Genomic DNA, 19,969 nt, shown 5'->3' with positions numbered 1-19,969 from the left:
TCTCTCTCTCTCTCTCTCTCTCTCTCTCCTCTTTCTCATTCTCTTACACACACACACACACACACACTGGGCCCAGCATACTTTCCTTGCCCAGAAGTCCTTTGTCACTGGAGTCTTAATTTCTGTTCCGTAAAGTAGTTCCTCACAGCCTTGTATGCCTGGCTCAGTCCTTGGCTGGATGCCTGCCACCCGCAACAGATGGGTCCCTTTGATCCGAGAGGTATTTGAGCGTAAGTAGAAGATCAGCACACACCTTCCAGGGGGCAAGATCAGCACACACTGGCAGCAGGAGAGTTATGTGCGATCTGTTGTACAACTGATTTTGCATGTTGCCTTCAGTGCATGGAATGAAAACTGTCTGCTGCCACATAACCAGAAGGAAAGTGCAGTCTTTGTTTGTCTGGGAATCAGCACAGTTGGCTGAAGCATCCAATTAGCATTATCCCTCTCCCACTGGGGGAAGTGTGTGTCAGCAGTGGTCCCCAGTCACTGATTGTCAAAGCCAGGCTGGGCCAAGCGGTCCCCAGTCACTGATTGTCAAAGACAGGCTGGGCCAAGCCAGAGCAGAACGAGAACAACTGCAGGAGAGAAGCATAGCAGGAGAATCAGTCCTGCCCTTGGTTGGATGTCGCCCACATGGATGGACAGATGAAGTGGTGGCTATGAAACCACCAGAGGCAATTATCAGTTACCAACACTTCTTCATCCTCATCCCTCCCTCCCTCCCTCTCTCCCTCCCTCTCTCTCTCTCTCTCTCTCTCTGTGTTTCCGTCAATGGCTAGAAATCACATCTGATTCTCATAGCAAGTATGATGAGAGATTCCCAACTCTCACCATCTGTACTGACTTCTGCAGTACATTCAAGCATGCATTTTCCTCATCGTGTGCAGGGATATCAGAGCATTTCAAATATATAGATTCAGATTCTGTGACTGCATCTTCTGCAGTAGCCTAGCCCCCTTCTGAATCACATGGATTTGTGCAAGTGGAACAAAATTCTCATACATCCCTAAAAAGGGTGTGATTCCATCAGTGAGTTGCTAATGAAACATCTATGAAATATATATGGAATGGATTTAACAAAAACTGTACATCCCTAATTACATGGAATATATGAATCAGTTCTTAAGTATCTACCATGTTCAGCTGTTCCCTAGGAAGTCAATGGAGACATCCTGTGGCCTTCTTGAGATGGACCTGCCCACACCACAGCTGTATGGTCTAATACTGTTGTGGCAGAAAGCTTGGCAAGTAGCCACATGCCTTTAAAATAAGGAGTATTGTGATGACTTAGGAGCACACCAAAGAATTTCAGAAGAACTGTCTGTGCTTTATAGACTAAAGCTAAGCCTTTGACTGTGTGGATCCTGAGAAGCTATGGATGATCCTGAAGGAATGAGTGTGCTTCAGCAGTTGATTGTCCTGATGCGTAACTTGTACTGTGGCCAAGAAGCTAATGTTAGGACAGAATATGGAGAAACGAAATGGTTTCCTATAGGCAAAGGCATTCTACAAGGCTGTATTTTATCTCCGTATCAATCTTTAGATAGAACATATTATAAGGAAAACTGGATTAGGATCAGATGAAAGAGTGAAAATTGGCAGAAGACACTTCAATAATTTAAGATATATGAATGATACCATTCTACTGGCAGAAAGCAGCAATGACTCGAAACAACTTATGAACATGAAAGAAGAAAGTGCAAAAGAAGGATTACAGCTGAACATTAGGAAAACAAAAATCATGACTACAGAAGAATTACAGAACTTTACTGTTAGTAATGAAGAAATTGAAATTGTGAACGCTTCTGCATATCTCAGCGCAGCCATTAATTCAAGCAGAGACTGTAGCTAAGAAATTCAAAGAAAACTGAGATTTGGAAGAGCAGCTATGAAGGAACTAGACAAGACTATCAAATGTAAGGATGTTTCACTGGAGACGAAGGGCAAGATCATTCACACCATTGTATTCCCAATCACTATGCCTGGGTGGGGAAACTGGACAGTGAAGAAAACCAACAGAAAGAAAATTGATGTGTTCAAAACAGGGGGCTGGAGGAGAGCTCTGCAAATACCTTGGACTGACGGAAAGACAAACAAGTGGGTCTGGGGTCAAGTCAAGCCAGAATTTCCCCGAGAAGATAAAATGACAAAACTGAGACTGTCACACCATGAGAAAGCAAACCTCGCTGGAGAAGACAGTCACGCAAGCAAAGGCTGAAGGTAGAAGAAGAAAAGGAAAACCAAGCAAGAGATGGATTGACTATGTAAGGGAAGCCCAGCCTTGAATTTAGGACAGCTGAGCAGGGGTGTCAGGGACGGGACAGTTTGGAGGGCTTTCATTCACAGGGTGACCACGAGTTGAAGACAACCTGGTGGCACATAACAACAACAGCGTGATGTGAAACAACTCAGCATAAAGTGATACTCAAACAACCCACGGCATGGCCTAGCTTCCTTGGATTGCCTGGGTACTGGAAGGCAGCCAGTGTGTTCTCAGGATTCCCTCTCCTGGCCTGCTGAATTGCAAAGTGGGAAGCTGAGGCTCAACTGGCTGTCTTGGCTTAATTGGATTTTGCTTCCATGCAGTCCATGTTGTCATTGAGCCGGGGCTCCCAGGGGATGCAGTGTACTTTGCTGATTACCAGGGATGCTGGCATTATCTGCTCGCCCAGTCGAAATTCCTCGCTCTCCCAACTTCGCACAAGACAGCAATGAATTCTGGGTTAATTAATTAACACAAGTTGCAGCCTGACACTTGCTGCTCTGCTTAACCATCCTCCAATTGGCCTGAGTGGAGCTTGTTTTGTGACCTGGAAACCCAGACTGTAAGGGTGTGTTAAACAACCGCCAGTAGACATACAGTTCTTAGGTTAACTGTGGGTTCTTTAACCCATGAGTAACCCATAGTGTTTGGGCTTAAGAGTTATAAAGCAGCCTCAGATTGATACTGTAAAGCAGCCATGGCGCACCTCTGACATACAACTGAGCAAATCCTGAGTTAATTAATCCACAGTTGTTTCTGCCTTGCTCCCTGTTCTGCCTTATGCCCAGTCCTGCTGCAATGAGGTCTTGTGGTTCTGTACACAGATTGGTCCCTGACACGTGTGGTTTTGCAACGATGCGGACAGAATCTGCTTTCCTACATTTGGCTTTGGAGGGAAGTTGACCACTTGTTAGGGCGTGGTGGGAAAGTTCAGCAGAATGTGACGCGTTATCTGAGTAACACTTTGATGCTTCCAAAGGATGCTGACCAGGCTGACACTTGAAAGAAACAGCACCAAGCCAAGATGTGCCTCCAACTCCTCACTCTGCTGATCAGTGCTCTCTCCAGCTGTAGGGAGAAAGACGGCTGCTCTTCACTGCCAGGAGCTGCAGCTGGCGTCATCAGTCATCTCTGCTCCAGCACCACCTACCATTACATAAACTGCATGATAATTGCAGCCTGAACACGAGCCTTTCTGAGCCTCATCTCAGCCCTCTTGCTGGAGTGGGAGTTGGTACAGGCACAGTCGCATGTGCAGTGAAAGGAGACCCTGCAGAGATCTGGGCCCGTGCACCCAGAATGTGGCCAAAGCATAGTATCTCCCCTTTGTTCATACTGCTCACATTACAGAAAGAGGAGCAAAGAACATGGGTGGCCCCTTCAAATATGGCAGTGTAAATTAATAAATGGTATGGAAAGAGATGGCATATGACAAGGTCCAGGCTGTCTCATATACCAGAGTGTAGGACACATAATAATCAATTCAAGTTGCAACAACCCAGATTCAGGAAAAGCTTCCTCACTGTCAGAGCAATACGACAGTGTAACCAGCTGCCTCGAGAGGTGGTGGGCTCTCCCACACATTCAAAAAGAAACTGGACAGCCATCTGAGTGGGATGGTGTAAAATGGGGTCCTGCCACAGCAGGGGGTTGGACCCAATGGCCTTCATGGTCTGTTCCAATTTTATTCTACACTTCTGCGATTCTGTGATACTACCCATAGAAACATAGAAACAGAGCGAGTCAGAAGGGGTCTCCCAGGCCATCTAGTCTGACCCCTGGCTAAGGCTGGCTACACTCACGACATGCCCACCATGTGCATGTCTAGCCTATCCTTGAACACCCTCACCGATGGGGCCTCAACCACCTCCCATGGAAGCCCATTCCATACCCTTGGGGTCCTAACTGTCAGGGAGTACTTCCTGGCATCTATATTGAACCTTGGTTCCCTGAGCTTTGCTGCATTGAAGCACGTCCTGCCTTCCTCTGCAGGAGAGAACAGGTCTCTACCCACCTCCATGTGACACCCCCCCACATACCTGTATGTCTCCAAAAGATCCCCTCGGAGTCTCTCTTCTCCAGGCTGAAAAGATCCAGTTCCCTCCATCCCGCCTCATACAGTTTTTCCTGCAATCCGACCACCATCCTTGTGGCCCTACATTGTACTGACTCTAACCTGGCTATATCCTTTCTGTAACGAGGCGCCCAGAACTGAATACAATACTCCAGTTGCGGGCACACCAGTAATACCTTTCTCGATCTAGGGGCCACGCTTCTAGCTATGCATCCAAGGGTGGCATTCACCTTCACCGCGTCACACTGCCGACTCATGTTTAGCCTGCAGTCAACCAGTACCACAAGATCCCTTTCACAAGTCTGCACTCCAGCCACTTGTCCCCTAACTTGTACTTATGAAACCCATTCCTATGCCCCAAGTGCAAGCCTTGCACTGACCTACATTGAACGCCATCCTGTTGTCCCCTGCCCACTTCCATAGTCTGTCCAGATCCCTTTGAATCTACCTGCTTCTCAGTTGTGGCCACTGCCCCCTTTTAGTGTCGTCTGTGAATTTGATCAGCAGACTGTTCACCCCTTCTTCCATGTCGTTGATGAAAGATTGAACAGGATTGGCCCCAGGACACCCGCTTGTCACTGGCCGCCATCCTGATGATTCCTCACTAATGGTTACCCTCTGCTTTTGGTCATCAATCATGCCCTAATCCATTGGACAGTGCTTTGATGTATCCCAAAACTCCTCCATTTCTCAACCAGGATATCTTGGGGCACTTTGTTATCACAATCCTATGGAATCATGAAATAGTAAAGTTGGGAGGATTCAGTCCCTGCTCAGTGTAGGACTCCATGCTGGAACTGTAGGGCCTTTTCCCCATGTACACATGCATAAGACTGCCTCTTCTATGGATGGTCCCATGAATGGGCATTTCACCCCCAGGGCTGAATGCTCGGTTAGTGCTCACTGATGGATTACTGGGAACCTGTTGCCCGTGGAAGAGGCACCTGGGCTTCGGTCAATAAGTAAAATATTACTAAGGCACCAGACGTCTCCAGTGCTCTCTCATCCACTCACACCTCCCAGCATGGGTGAGAATGGGACTCCGGAAAGTCCCACTGGTTGCTTCCCTCCCTACAGCAGTGCCAGTGGGGCTCCCACTGTACAGCCCTTAGGCCACAGTTTGAGCAAGCCCAGTCAGCACAAGGGTACTCGCCTGCCTGGCCCTCAGCACCCAGAGGAACCCTGTTGGCAGGGTAGTGTGCAGTTTACCACCCCTCCCATTTCACCTCCAGAAGTGGCAGATCCACCTGGCTTCCTTGAAGGGCTGTCCCTGACATTGACCATTGGCGGTAGCAGTCTTTGGTCCAATTCAGGGAGATATTCATTTCTGTTTCCATCCTTCTTTATACTGGTGAACAACAGGATAGTCACTCCATGTCCTGGGAGGCAGGGAACCCTGAGCTGATTGTAGCAGTTGCACCTCTTCAGCTGCCGCTTCCAGTTCTACCGCAGAACCGAGCCAAGGCACAAAGAGCGAAAGTGAAGTGACTATTTCAGAGCTCTCAGTGAGAGGAGGGGACCCAGTCAAGTTCTATAAATATTGCCAAGGAAACTTTATTGGTGAGGGAAGGGAATTACTCTCTGTCTTTGCAGCCTGGGAAGTGGGGGAATTTAGAAGGAATACTTGCTCTTGGCAGTGAAGGGGAAGGTGGAGGAGAAAGCTCAGAGACCCCAACAGTTCCGCAACGTGTCTGCCTTCCACTTGGGCATAAACACCAAGTTGCTAAGTTAAATTCCAGGGCAGGGTGATGCTTTTGTCAAGGTCAGGACATGCTTGATTGCTGGCAAGCAGGCAGATTCTTTCGTGGACTTATCTCTCTGAATGTATTTTCCTTGATTGTTGTAGGGTGTTTTTGAGGCCAGAGAATCTGGAAAGACAAGTGCTTAAGGACAAAAAGCAGGGCTCCAGAGAAACTCTCAGTATAGACAGATAAGCCTCTTGTTTGCTGTTTCATGTCGGATTGTTACAGATCTAATCTAACCCAACCAATGGAACTCTCTCTATGCTTAGTGATTTTAGTATGCCATCAAAGAAGTCCCCATTATGAACATTGGCATAGCCAAGACCTTACTGGGATTTTAATTTGCATAAAGTGGTTTGGCTCGCTGAATTTTATTTGCATTCATGGTATGCAAATTATACGTACATTGCTCTGTTTGGCATTGCTCAGTTGTTTGCACTGAACTGAGAAAGTTGATATTAGAGGTGATCTGAAGCTCTGTCTTTAATATTTGATCTGCAGGAACCATGTCAAACATGCAGGTAATTGCTTGCTGTAGCTGCCGTTGGGTGATGAACACATGTGAAGTCAGCCTGAAGTTAGACTGTAGCTTGAATTGCCTTTGGACTCATGTCCGGCATGTTATCGCATAACCAAACCCACACAGCTGCATTTATTCATTCCTTTATCTCTAATATGTATATCTTCCGCCTTTCCATTTCAAACGGAATTGCCCAAGGTATCAGTGCACCGATCATATGATGAAAACAGTTCCAAAGCACAAACACAGTGGGTAAAATCAGCAGTTGCAAGAGAATGAAGTTAACTACTTGGAAGGCCAACCATGCCAAAGGTCTATGGAAGAAAAGGGTTCGCGGGTGGCATCAGAATGCTATCAAAATGGAAAAAAAGAGAGATTCTTGTAAACAACCCAGAGAAATTCGGCTATGGAGCACTACATAAATAAAACGAATTAAGTAAATAAAAAACCAGGCCAGGAAGTTCCACCGTCTGTCCCCATTTCAGACCTTGGTGGGATGCACAGAAGGGCCTCCACAACTCACCTAAGTGGATGGGTAGACGGTATTAGAGAAAAATATCATTCAGAGTTGCAATGCTTCAAGCCCCCATTGAATGTAATTGTACTTATTTCTGGCTATAAAAGCATAGGGTTGCACTGAGACAGAAGGATCCAGCGGCGTCCATGCAGAGCCCTACTGATGTTGTACTAGCCTAACACAATGTCAGTAGCGCTTGCTGCCGCAGCAGATTTCCCAGGAAGCCTATTGCACCGGCAGGCATTTGTGACAAAAGCCCTGGGTTATGTCAGTACAACATCAACAGCACTAGTGTGCAGATCCCACTGGATCCTTCTCTAACTGCTCTGGTCCCAAGCTGTTTAGAACCTGAATTAAAGCTGCTGATCTGTCCCACTCTCACACTATGATCACAAATTGATTGGGAATGAACAAAAAGGATGCAGGGAGCTGTGGAGAAAGGATCAGTTTCATAAATATTAAGAGAGAACAAAAGAATAGCATCAGCGAGAATGGTAGTTTTAGCTCTTTTTCTTTTCTTTACCAGGATGGGAGCATTTACATTACATTCCAAAACTGGGAAGCCCATGCCTTCTGTCTCCAATGGGTAAGTCATGCTAAGGACTCTTATTCTCCCATATGGGCACTGCCCCTGATATTCCTTACCATAGATTAGCATAGAAATGTGTTTTAAGGAACCAACAGAAGAGAAAAGTAGAAGAAAGTGTGCTCCTCTGTCACTGGCCTGGCACATTTCACCTACTGCACAATCTCATTGTAATTTTTGCAAAGAGCAGAAATCTTTTTTGCCAGTAGTGGCACATGTGCTTAAAAAGCGACCCCACCCCCTGTCTCTCTGAGCTTGGCACTGATACTCACCATAAACTGGCATAGACATTTCATTCTGCTGATGGAATTCCATGTTCCTGCATTGCCAGAGGGGCCCTATGCAACATGGTAGCATAAAAGTGCATTTGTGCTGCAAACCCATCATAATTCAGATATTGCTTCCACTGAGTTCACACACAGAAAATATTGGCCTATTGTTTTTAGTTCTTCCTCTAATTCTGTCTGTTGTACATACAAATCTTGTCATATTTATTTTTACAATGACTTAGCAAATAAGGTGACCTTTGGATTTGGGGGAAGAGAGAGCAGGGGAAACGCAGTTCCTTCTGCTCTGAAGTAACATCCAGATCTGATGGAAATGCTAGATGGGGAACACTTCTGCTTCTTCTCCTTCCTTGTTCTATAACAGCGGTGGCCAAACAGAGGTTCAGGAACCTCATGTGGCTCTTTGAGTTTATTTTATGGCTCAAGCCAGCCATATCACTTCTAGTGCCATGGATTACTGCAGGTTGAGTAGTAGTGTTCACACGCACATCTTGTATTTCTGGCAAACGCCATACAGATAATGTTTGCCACATGTCAGTTATGCTGACACGCCTTTTATTTCCATGTGCAGAGGGGATAAGGGAGGGCACAGTTGGAAGTATAGAGCAGCCTGGGTGTGACTCATGGGTCTTAGACTGTAAAGGGAGCTGTCTCCACAGAGCAAAATTGGGGGAGAATATTTCACTTTCATGTTGTTTTCTTCCTGAACTTGTTCATGATTTGTTGAATCTGCCCAAAAAACCATCAGCCCTAATAAAGCCAGTCCTCCTCTTAGCTGCTAGAGAACCAAAATCATAATTAAGATAGTTCAGTTCATGTAGATTGTGGGCTTTTGTAATTTAGATTTCTGAACTGGAAAAGGTCATATCAGTCATTTACTGTCTTCCTCCTAATTACCAGCCCTCATGGAACAAATAGACTTGTCATCCAGCCTGCAGGATGGATTCATCCTGAGCCATTATTACCCAGCAAAGCCTCCTGCAGTCAGGGGACTGGATGGGCAGAAGGACTGTAAATCACAAAGCCAACCAAAATTGTTCTGTTCAGAAACGCTGATGGTCAAAAAAGAAAAAGAACAGGAAACAAATGTTGACGTGATCTTTTTCTTTTTAGCTTTTCTCCATGGGGAGCTCTGTCTTTCAGTGTTCCGCGTGCATGGGCACCCGGAATAAATATTTCACTTTGCCTTATACTACACAAGTTAAATTGATGCTACAATCTGGCCAATTTTCATCCTCAAAAGCTGTCCTTTGGTTCTCTTTTATTGCATCACCTTCAGAAATGTTTTAGTGGCAGTCTCTCTGAACGCACTTGAATGGAATTACTTTAATTTGTCACCCCTGAGTAGGTGACACATAACTTTGAACCCTACCCCTAGGAAGAGTTGCGCCATCACCTCTGGCAGTAGGAACTGAGAAGAAGCAGCAGAAAGGCGTTAGAAGGGAGGGAGAGACTTGTGCCCTATTCAGCTTGCTCTGGCCCTTGAGCATGCTGCCCTTGGGCTGAGGGGAAGAAGCCGACCCATCATCATCACCACGGTTGAAGACAAATTCCTCTGCAGTCCAGTAGACTTGCATGGAATGAGAGCAGGCATCATCTTTCCCATCCTGAGCCAGCCCTGCTTCCAGGGCAATCTATGCACATTAATGACAATGCACAGAATACAAACAGCATCCACCACAGAACAATGAATAAAAGGCAGCAGAAGTCAAATGGATCAAAAAGCATCAGCTGGGCAACACTAGTATTTATCAAAGTTAGAAGGGATCCCCCATTTCAGATTTGGGCTAAGGGTAGGTCCAAAGTCTGAGAAAGTTTATTGATTGAATACATTTCTACACTGCCACATTAGCCCATTGGGCCCTCTGGGTGGTTTACATTACAGTAAATAAAGAGTTCAAAATAAATAAAACAATTTAAAAGAATAAAACAATCATATTAAAAAGTCAATACAATAATGAGTTTGGCAACAGCAACATATAAAATAACTCAGCACCAAGAAGATCTTAATAACACAGTTGCATCAGCTATCCATTAAAAATATTTCTTGATATGGTCTGGTGCTGAAAGGACGCCACAGGTGTACCTCACTGGGGAGCCTGTTCCAAAGATGGGGTGCACCTGTTGAAAAGGCCCCTCTCGTGGCCGACCTGCCCCTTCTTTAGAGGGTGACTCCTGAAGAAGGGTCTCAGATGAAGCTCTTAATGTAGACCACTGTTGTAGGGCATAGAGCTGGAAGAGGTTATTTAGGCCCTTGAGCCTGTTTGAAAGTGTGATTCAATTTAAACAGACCACTTTGACACAAACACATTTTATTTAAAGGAAGATCCCTGTACAGCGCTCTCGCAGGCTGTGGCTACGTTTCCTCCGGCCAGATGCAGCGGAGGGTTGTCCTTAGCTACTTCCTGATTCCTTCCCAGAAGGACAGCCTAACACCAGCAGTTACTGCATAGTGGTAGGGAGTCCGCCCCCCTGCTGCATGCAGGAATCCAGTCGAGTGCATCCAGTCTTGTTGCAGCTATCCCGGAGCAGTGCTGAGACACTCTTGTCTCCTTGGGAAATGGGGAGGCTTTAACTGGAGCAAAAGCACAGGGACGCATTCCTACACTCACACCACAATGCTGTATGGGGCTGGGTTGAGCTCACTGATAATGCCAACCAAGCCACCTCTTTTCTTTGTCTCTTGCCTACTTGTTTGACCCTTTTCTTTGCTCCTGCAGGGGGATTCCCGGCAAGAAGTGCGGCACCATCATTCTGTCAGCCGAGGAACTGGGAAACTGCAGAGTGAGTAATTCTTGGCTTTCCAAGCTTCTGGTTATGGCATTGCTCCCAGGGAGCAGGAGAGGAGAGGATAGACAGCAGCCACGTGTTGGTGTCTTGACTTCAGAAAGCCCAAAGTGCTCGAGGGCAGGAGTGTGGAGCCTCTTTGAGCCCAAATCCAATTTCAGGGTCTCTTTTGGGAACCACATTTCAGTGGGGTAGGGCAAAAATACCAAAAGTACCAGGCAGCAAAATGCTTTAGCTGAAAGTCCTTACTGCCAGGAACTAAGCCTTCAGAGAGGTATGTCCCTTTAGGAGCTATTTTATTTTATTATTACATTTATCTCGTGCCTTTTTTATTTCTTGGAAGGAGAAGCTTATAGAGTCCTCCTTATCTCCATTTTATCCTCATGACAACAACCCTGTGAGGAAGGTTCAGCTGCCAGTGACTGGTCCGAGATCACCCAGTGAGTTTTACAGCTGAGTGGGGGCTTGAACTCAGGCCTCCCAAGTTTCAACTGCTAGTACAACACATTGGCCACTACACCATATTGGCCACTGCACGGAATGGGAAAGTGTACAAAAGCAGAAACCCTCCAAACCATTGGCATTGTTGTTTATGGCCCAGAGATCCTTGACTAATTGGGGGACGGGGAAAGGAAGCTGGCCACCTGAAGAAACTTGGTGGGCCGGATTGGGCCAGCGGGCTTGAAGTTCAGCCCTCCAGCTCTAGTGAGCGTCATATAGGAGGTTGTCCCCTTTGAGTCCCATGCGCCTCCCTGCTGCATCTGAGTCAGGCCAAAAGCATGCTTTAGCCAGTGTTCCACCTGGCTGCTGCTGTGCTTGCTGGGCCATACATTGCAGAGCTTGCCCTCTTGGGATCGCAGCTTCCTGTAGCTACGCTGCTGGCAGGCTAACTTGGTATAAATCCAGACTATCGCATTCAGTAGCCGTCAGCATTGAACCAAGATGTAGGCTATGGCTGGCTTCACGTTAAATTGGACCTTAGGGGAGACCTCTGACCTCCAGGGTGATTCACTCTGTCATAGCAATTGGAGAAACTGTTTGACTGAGCTTCCGTAAGATAATTCTAATGCAGAGAAACAAACTGTGCAGCTCCAGGGAGCAATACGGCTGCAGCAAGAGATTTCACTTCTCCTCAGTTCTTGATTGCTGTAGGTGAGATACTCTCACATGAGCTTAGCATCTGCTGCAGTTAGTGGCCAAACACTCCCCATAACAGTTTTCACCGCTAGAGCTAAGTTGTAACCGTCATCAGTGGCTAAACGGTGGCCACAGCTGGAAACGGAGAGTTCGGCTTTGTGCTTAAGGGCAAGCAAACACAACCATCAAGAACTGAGGGCAGAAGGAAAAGACTGAATGTTCAGAGAGATGGATTTGATGCCTAAACTATAAGGAATCCGGTAGATCTGGTAGAGCACACATGAATCTGTGCATAGAACCGGTCAGGTGAACATCATGTTTTTACAGAATGCTTCACTATGAACAGTAAGGGGTTTCCTCCTCTGTGTGGTTCTAGAAATAAGCTCTCAGTTACACATCTTCATCTGTCATCACATGGTACTAAGAACAAATAATAAAGCTGGGAAAAGCATCCTTGTCAGTGTTTGGAGACTTGTTATGTGCACCTACATCCATGAATGCAAATGCATGTCTGAAAATGTGGTACTGACCATGTAATGGTCTGATGGTCACAGTAAAAGGCACCTGCAAAGCTACCTATCATGTGCATAAAATACTGTATTAAGAGGTTAAGGGGAAGCAAAGCTGTCTTGAGTGCCATTTGTTGGTAGAAAGGCACAGTACAAATGAAATAAATGCATTTAATCAAAGTGTTTATTTGTTCCATAGACATTTTCTCAAGTGGGTGCATAGAACAATTATTGTTGAGACAGCTATCATAACATTTTCAAAACAATTATTATTAGAACTATTATTATCAAAATAATTGAATTGGCTTGTGGATGAGAACATGTAATTTAACAGAGTAAAACAACAACACTGAGGATGAGAACACACTGAAAGAATGAAAACACACCTACATATGCATGGTACAAAAGACAGTGGCCATAAGATTTAGCTCTGAATAACACTTCCTGGTAAGCCTTAATTACTTGTGAACACATCTGAATTGTAGCTGCAAATTATGTCACTGTTTGCGTTATTCCAACCTTGTTTATGCTAGTTGACAAATCTGAAACATAAAATACAGTTCTCCTTCTAGGTAGCAACATAAGTGGGCCCTAATATTATTATGAAAACTGCATTCCAATAGAGAATGATCCACTCCTAAATAAAAATGCTACTGTGCGTATGTTACAGAGAGACAGTATGGCGTAGTGGCTGTAGTATTGGACCAGGACTAAGGAGCCTGGGTTCAAGTTGTCAGTAAGCCATGAACTTAGCCGGGTGTGTCTTGGAGGGACTGCTCCCATGCTACCTACCTCACAGGTTGTTGTGAGGATGATGTCCATCCATGTACAGCTTTCTGAGCTTTTGTAGGAAGAGCAGAATTAATCTGTAATGAATGAATGGATCAAAAGCGAATTGCACCTATCTTCCACCCCAGTTTGAGCATAGATCAGCCTATCCCCCACCTGGTGCGCTCTAATCTCTGACCATTGCTCATGCTGGCTGTGGGTGATGGAAGGTACCAGGTTGGAGTAGCTGTTGAAAATCTAAAATTTCTGGCCTCTTGCATTCGAAAGTAATAAGCTTTTCAACACTGGGTAGTTTTCTTTTTCTTTCTTAATCCTACAAGAATGCCACTGGACACGTCTGTCTCCTGAAATCAGTGTCTTTCCCCCAAGGCAGCCATCCCCAATTTATTGTTCTCCAGATATGTTGGACTACAACTTCCATCATCCTCAGCCAGCTTGAGCAACCTGCAGGAGCGCTGGGTTGCTCCAGAGCAGCTGCCCCAGCCCAGCTCCCATTAGAGGAAATGGCTTGAGTTCTGAAGCTCTAGCCTTGGCTGCCAGGGTTTCATGGGCAAAATCCAGGCTTCTTCCTCTGAGTGTAGGACACGGAATAATCAGTTCAAGTTACGACAGCCCAGATTCAGGCTGGACATCAGGAAACGCTTCCTCATGGTCAGAGCAATACAGCAGTGGAACCAGCTGCCTAGAGAGGTGGTGGGCTCTCCCACACTGGAGACAGTCAAAAAGAAACCGGACAGCCATCTGAGTGGGATGGTGTGACTTGGTGTCCTGCAGCAGCAGGGGCTTGGACCCATTGGCCTTCATGGCCCCTTCCAACTCTACTATTCTACGATTGCCACATCTGAGTCAATGCAGTGAACATTTTCAGTCATGAACTTGGACTGCAAGGGAGACACAGAAGGGGAGACAGACTATTGGCACAGCTATGCCCGGGTGAACTCAACAGTCAAATCTTGGCTGCTCACTTAGGGGTTCAGCATCTCTGCACTGCCACCATCAGTTTGTTGATGTTGTGGAGTAGAAGAAAACCACACAGTTGGCGTATCTATCAAAAGAAACACAGGCCTGTCTAGACGCCAGCAAAGGCAGGCTCTCTCATTCTCTTTCTCTCCCACACAATGAAAGGAACACAAACAGTATCACTGTACTTTTCTCACCTCCTCTCAGCCACATTTCTGATGGCTGAAAGAGGCGAGGAGAAGGGAGGAGAATCCAAATTTCTCTCCTACACTGACAAGTGTATTCCCCACGCACGCACGCACGCATTCATGTCAAATTCTGAAAAAGGAAAAGATGCATTACAGAACAATTCCTTTCCACATGAGCAATTCCTTTCCACAACTTCTGCATTCAGAGTTGTGAAAATAAATACTCAAGCAAGTTGTATTTAAGTCCTAAGCCCACACACACACACACCAGTGTACAATATCTTTTGCTTTTGCACACATGAGCACACCTGGACATTCGTTGTGACACGAAGTACACTGGGGGCCCTCTCCCAGTTGCTCATAAACATGAAATGCAGGTCCCCTTTCGGCTGACTAGACACTTGCCGTCTGGTTCGTGCGTGCCGCTTCTGACACTAATGTCCGCTCAGAATTTCAGGGGTGCGCTTGAATGCATCCAAAGCAGCCCACCATCTGGTGTGCTATAAAGAGAATTTAACACCCATTTCAATCGAAATGAACCAAGACACACACAATTAGCTCCACATGAGCTGTCCTGGAGTCTGAGCTAGAAGTTGGCATCACGCTTTCTCTTGCACTGCGGACACTTAAAAGTGGTGGGAGCAGAGGAACTACGTGGCTTCCAGCTTTTTCCTGGTGGCGTTTGCTCCCTGCCTTAGAATGACTGCCATGGCAAAGGCAAAGACATGCATCTGCCTGGGGGGACTCACCCTTCCTGCCAGGGAAATGTCTGTCACCTCCATGCATTGCTCTTCAAGCATGTTAAGCCGTAGCAGCACAGGAACGGTGGTGGGGTGGGATGCATGGTCCTCCAGAAGATGCTGGACTGCAGCCTTCATGAATCCTAGCCAGCCTAGTCTGTGGTGAGGGATGATGGGAACTGTAGTCTGACAGCATCTGAAGGGCCACACATGCCCTATCCCAGCTCTAGGAAGACTAATCTTTACCTGTTCCCTTCCTGGAAGTACCCAAGCACCTCCTTGTCAGTCCCAAGGATGGGAGAGGGCTCTGTTTCCTTGGTATGGGTCATGAGACGAAGAGTGGCTCTTAGGCGAGGTTCCAGGTCCAGCCCAGTTCTGTGAAGATCCCTTCACAGCCCCACTCTGTTTTTGACAATGCTTTGCCTCAGCCCACCCAGCAGTAGTAATAAGCCCCCTTCTTGACCTTGCTTCCTTCGACGCCTCAGCAGGAGTCACGACAGTAGGATGGGCAGATCCATCTATTGATGCCCCATGTCAATTTTGCACGTATCATTTATCCCACTTCTGCATTTCTGTGTGTGTTCCTTTCTGTTTCTTTACAAAAATCAGCATGAAAACTTGTATATAAATACACATTGAAATATATTTTAAATATGTTTCCCTACAGACTGCACATTTATACATGTATTTTTATCTGCATGCATGCACGTATAAATGCTTTATCCTAAAATATGGTTTTTAATGTATTTTGGTAAGTTTTTAAGACCAACATTGCAAATTCCCAATCTGCAAAGTGAATGTCAGATCAGTTTGCATACGAATACACAAAGATCAAATTCTTCAAACATCTCTAGATGACTGTGGGAAGCCAATCCTATTCAGTTGCTGACATCTGTTTATTAGATATGTACGAAAGTCTCATTTTGATTCATTTTTCCCTCTGATTTGTCCCATTCACAACCCCAAATGCAAATGCAAAAGCAATACAGTCTTTAGCAAAAGCTCTCATGTTCCTGAACATGCCTTTGTGTTTTTAAAAAGAGGTTAAAATACACATGCAGTCTTTAAGGTGTCACACAGCTCTTCATTCACTGTTTTTGCTGCAATAGACTAACCTGGCTACCCTCAAGAAATGGTTCCTAGGAAGGAAGCGATCCAACTCTGTGGCTGAATGCCCACAACAACTGAAAACTTTTTTCAGTGCAATCCTATACACACCTACACAAAAGTAATTCTGATTGAGTTCAGTGGGATTTACACCAAGGTAGGTGGGTAAAGGTTTGCAGCATCTTCTACTCTAGGCCATCTTTTTTGCTGAACACAAAAGTCATCTTTCAATACTTCCCACTTTCTTTGCATCTCCAATGCAGTATTCAAGGATATTGTTGACCATTTTCTAGCAGCCTTTTCTAGAATCAGGGAGAAGTTTCTGTTACCTGAACAGTGAACCCCTTGACCTTTTTATTTACCCATCATTTTAATAACTAAATTAATAATCTTAATAAAATTAATAACATTTTACACAGTCTCATTTTCTTTTTCTTTTCTTCCTTTCTTTTTTAGTTTTGAATTGTTATTATTGTTAGTTTTTAGTTTGTTATTATCAAATGTTTTATATTATTAATTATTTTTTTGTAAGCCATCCTGAGGCTTGTGCAAAGGATGGGGTAAAAATGTTTTAAATAAATAAATAAATTGAGCCATAATCAAGAAAATGTGGAAGATGAAGCATTTCTTGCATTGACATGCCAAGACATGTTATGTACTTCATTGTGCCTGAGATCAGGGACTAGGCATAATTTTTTTCTCTCATCCTGTTGTATCGACATACTTTGGCATCCCTGATGGATTTTCTTGTCCAGCTGTTTGCTTTCTACTCACAGGATACTAGTGCTAGCATGAAAAAACGATGCTCGGCAAGCTACCTTTAGGAAGCATGAAAATGTTCACCTTAAGAGGGGTCAAGGCAGCTACTTCATGTACAGTCAGCCTGCCCCTCGGGTGGATCTTTGCCACAATGGGGTGCTGCAGTCCTTATTTCTGCTTTGCCTGCCCTAGTGCTCTTTCCACTTAGGCTCTCAGAAAGCCCGGGCAATCATTACCAAGCCATAGTTACACCCAGATTGGTAGTTGGGAACACGAAGAGGAAGGGGCTTGCCCAGAAGTGCCCCGTAAGGCAAGCGGAACCGCTGGAGTGGGGCTTGGACAACCTGGTTGCCCTCACCTTGCTCTGCTCTGCTCTTGAAGCTGCCTTCCTCCTTTTCACTCAGTTTCAGTGGCCTCCTCAGAAAGATTACATGCTTGCATGCACATGGTGAGTCACTGATGTCTTGCTGAAGAGGGGCAGCTGCTTCCTACCTGCAGCAGCACAAGCTGCAAATTTAGCAGGGAAATTGAAGGACTGTGCATTCAGGTGAGGACGCAGTGCTTAAGGTGAGATGCTAACCTACTCTGACTCCCTCTCAGGACTGCCTCCTACTGGCAAAAGTCTTGTGTAGGATCCGAGATCTTAGCTGACTTCTACCTCCAACATGGCACCTCTCCCCACATGATAGTCCTTGGTCCTTTTCAGACCGACTCAGCATTGGCACCAGGTGGATACACGTGAGCAGGTTCACCTACTGCACCCCTGTTCTTAAAGAAGCTTAGGGTGTGACCCCTGCCACCATGTCTTGATATGTATCTGGAGATTTACACAGGCAAGGCTGCTATTTCATTCCCACTGGGATAGCTTGTAGCTCCTGTTTCTGGTGCAGTGCAGGCACTTGAGTCCTAATGGATAAGCCAGGCACGGCTAAAGATGCACCGCCTGTTCTCACTCAAGTGTCAGTGTGTATGCCTGTTGGTGCCAAACTGGATAGTGTAGATTTGAAGTGGGAAAAGGATTTTGACAGAGATGGATCCTCACTCCCCTGTAGCAGCTCACCAAGATGAAAGCATGGTGAATGCACAACTGAACCATCTCTACTGCCTTCTACACAACAAATACATGCCGAAATATCTTGCTTATGCTGATATTTACTTATGGGTGATTCCATGGCTGTGAGAGCTAATGTAATCGGTGGGTGGTAAGGTTAGCCATTAGCCACCTGGAAGCTCTCCTTATAGACCATGCAGGAACTAGTAATCCATGCCGTGCATTTCAGGCCCCTAAAATTACTGATCATAGTATAAGAAATCATTCTATCTGACTAACTTCCAAACCAGATATTAACAAGGATTTGTGGCTTTATTGAATCCATGTCATTTGTGGGATGTTGCTGCAATCAAGATGTTGTGTATTCACAAAACAGCAGTGACAATGATCCACAAATACATGAACCATCTTCCTAAAAATAAGTCCGTACCCATCCAGACAAGAAACATAGCTAAACCTCATTTAATCCTAAGAATCAAGATAGTTTTATCTCTAGAGACTCAAAATTAGAGAGTGCTGGATTATATGCCTAATACGAAAATAATTAACTCACTTGAGCTCCTACAAGGAGCACTAGTTGACGTTTGAATGCACCTGCCAGAGTTTGGGTTGGAGTTGAAGAGTGCTTATTAAGAGCCACAATCAAATAAGTGCAAAAACAAATTTCAAAAATCTCAATTCCTAGGGGCAATACGACACTGTTGAATGCCGGGTGACCAGCTGCTTTGGATTTCTCTGGCCATTGCAAGCATTCCCACTTCTTGCCAGTGCAAATTTCCTCCAGTGATAATGACCTTAAACCCATATTCTTCTTCCCATAGGGACAACTTCAGCCATGGCTTCTCACACTGTATGCCCCACCTCCGCAATATATGCATGAAGGCGTTTCTAAATGTTAATTCTGTTAATTCAGCAGCACAACTGACAGACAACAATATGTTTTCTGCTTCCAATTCCAAGGATGTGGCCACAATGCAGTTCTGTGCCAACAAGCTGGACAAGAAAGATTTCTTTGGAAAATCTGACCCATTCATGGTTTTCTACAGAAGTAATGAGGATGGGACGTAAGTACCCGTGTTTTTGCTCTTGTGGAAGGAGACCTGCCCAGATTGGCGTTTGCTTCCGCGCCATGGAGTGAAATGTTGTTCCAAGCAGTTTTTATCAAGAAGCATGAAACATGCTCCATGATTTTTAAAAAATCCTGAAATGTTTTGGGAACCATATCTATTGTGCAGCTCTTCTCCTTTTTTGCGGGGTGGGGTGTTGTCATTTCCTTAAATTTTATGCAATTATAGACCAGGGTGCAGAACCTCCCATTTGGAGAAGCTTTCAGGAACCACATTCCATTGGCAGGAAGGTCTAAAGGCAAATTGGGCTGGCGCCAAAGGCAAAAGGGCCATGGTCAAAATACCAGCATGATTTCGCTTACAGTTCTTACTGCCAGTAACTAAGCCTTAGCAAAAGCATTTCAAGCTTTTGCAGGAGGGGGTGGTGCTGGTAGGGGAGCTGCAAACTGCCAAATGATCGCTGGTTCAGGGAAGCACTTTCCAGTCTTCTTATGTTCCTGGCAATTATATGCTGTTCTGGGAGAAATTAATCCAAAATAAATGATTGATAGTTGACCTGGTGCACCTTCCTTGGGAGCCTATTTGCCCTTAAGTGAAATCACTAAGAGCCCAGTCCAAAGCATGCATAAGACTGCACCCTAAAATGTTATTCCTTCATATTTCTCTTGTGAAGCTCAAGTAGGCAGAGAAGGTGAGAATCTGCTTTACTGGATCTTTTAAATCTGCTTCTTCATATTGATAAAAGTGAATCCAGTCTTCTGCTTGCAACAGTTTTGCCCATCTGTATGTTCTGCTCAGTTCAGCAGAATGAAGAATGGATAGTGCTTGCTCTTAATAAACTCTAAAAAGTCACTGGCAATTGGGCACTGACCAAGATAATTCT

General features: G+C 45.3%; 1 protein-coding gene across 2 annotated transcripts in view; it reads left to right on the top strand.

Moving 5' to 3' along the window:
* LOC123033998 (copine-5) overlaps positions 1-19,969 on the top strand; it is a 146,855-nt gene that overhangs the window by 73,862 nt on the left and 53,024 nt on the right. Inside the window, exons 7-9 of one of the 2 annotated variants that reach the window (XM_044451006.1) lie at positions 7,646-7,705; positions 10,713-10,776; positions 18,980-19,083. In XM_044451006.1, coding sequence (XP_044306941.1) covers positions 7,646-7,705; positions 10,713-10,776; positions 18,980-19,083 — 228 coding nt within the window. The remainder of the gene's footprint in view (positions 1-7,645; positions 7,706-10,712; positions 10,777-18,979; positions 19,084-19,969) is intronic. The other variant, XM_044451013.1, reaches the window with a different exon arrangement.

The sequence above is a fragment of the Varanus komodoensis genome, unplaced genomic scaffold (assembly GCF_004798865.1).
Source record: "Varanus komodoensis strain SLA01 unplaced genomic scaffold, ASM479886v1 scaffold1, whole genome shotgun sequence".
NCBI lineage: Eukaryota > Metazoa > Chordata > Lepidosauria > Squamata > Varanidae > Varanus > Varanus komodoensis.
Note: the sequence above shows the minus strand (reverse complement) of the source record. Positions and strands in the feature narration are given on the sequence as shown.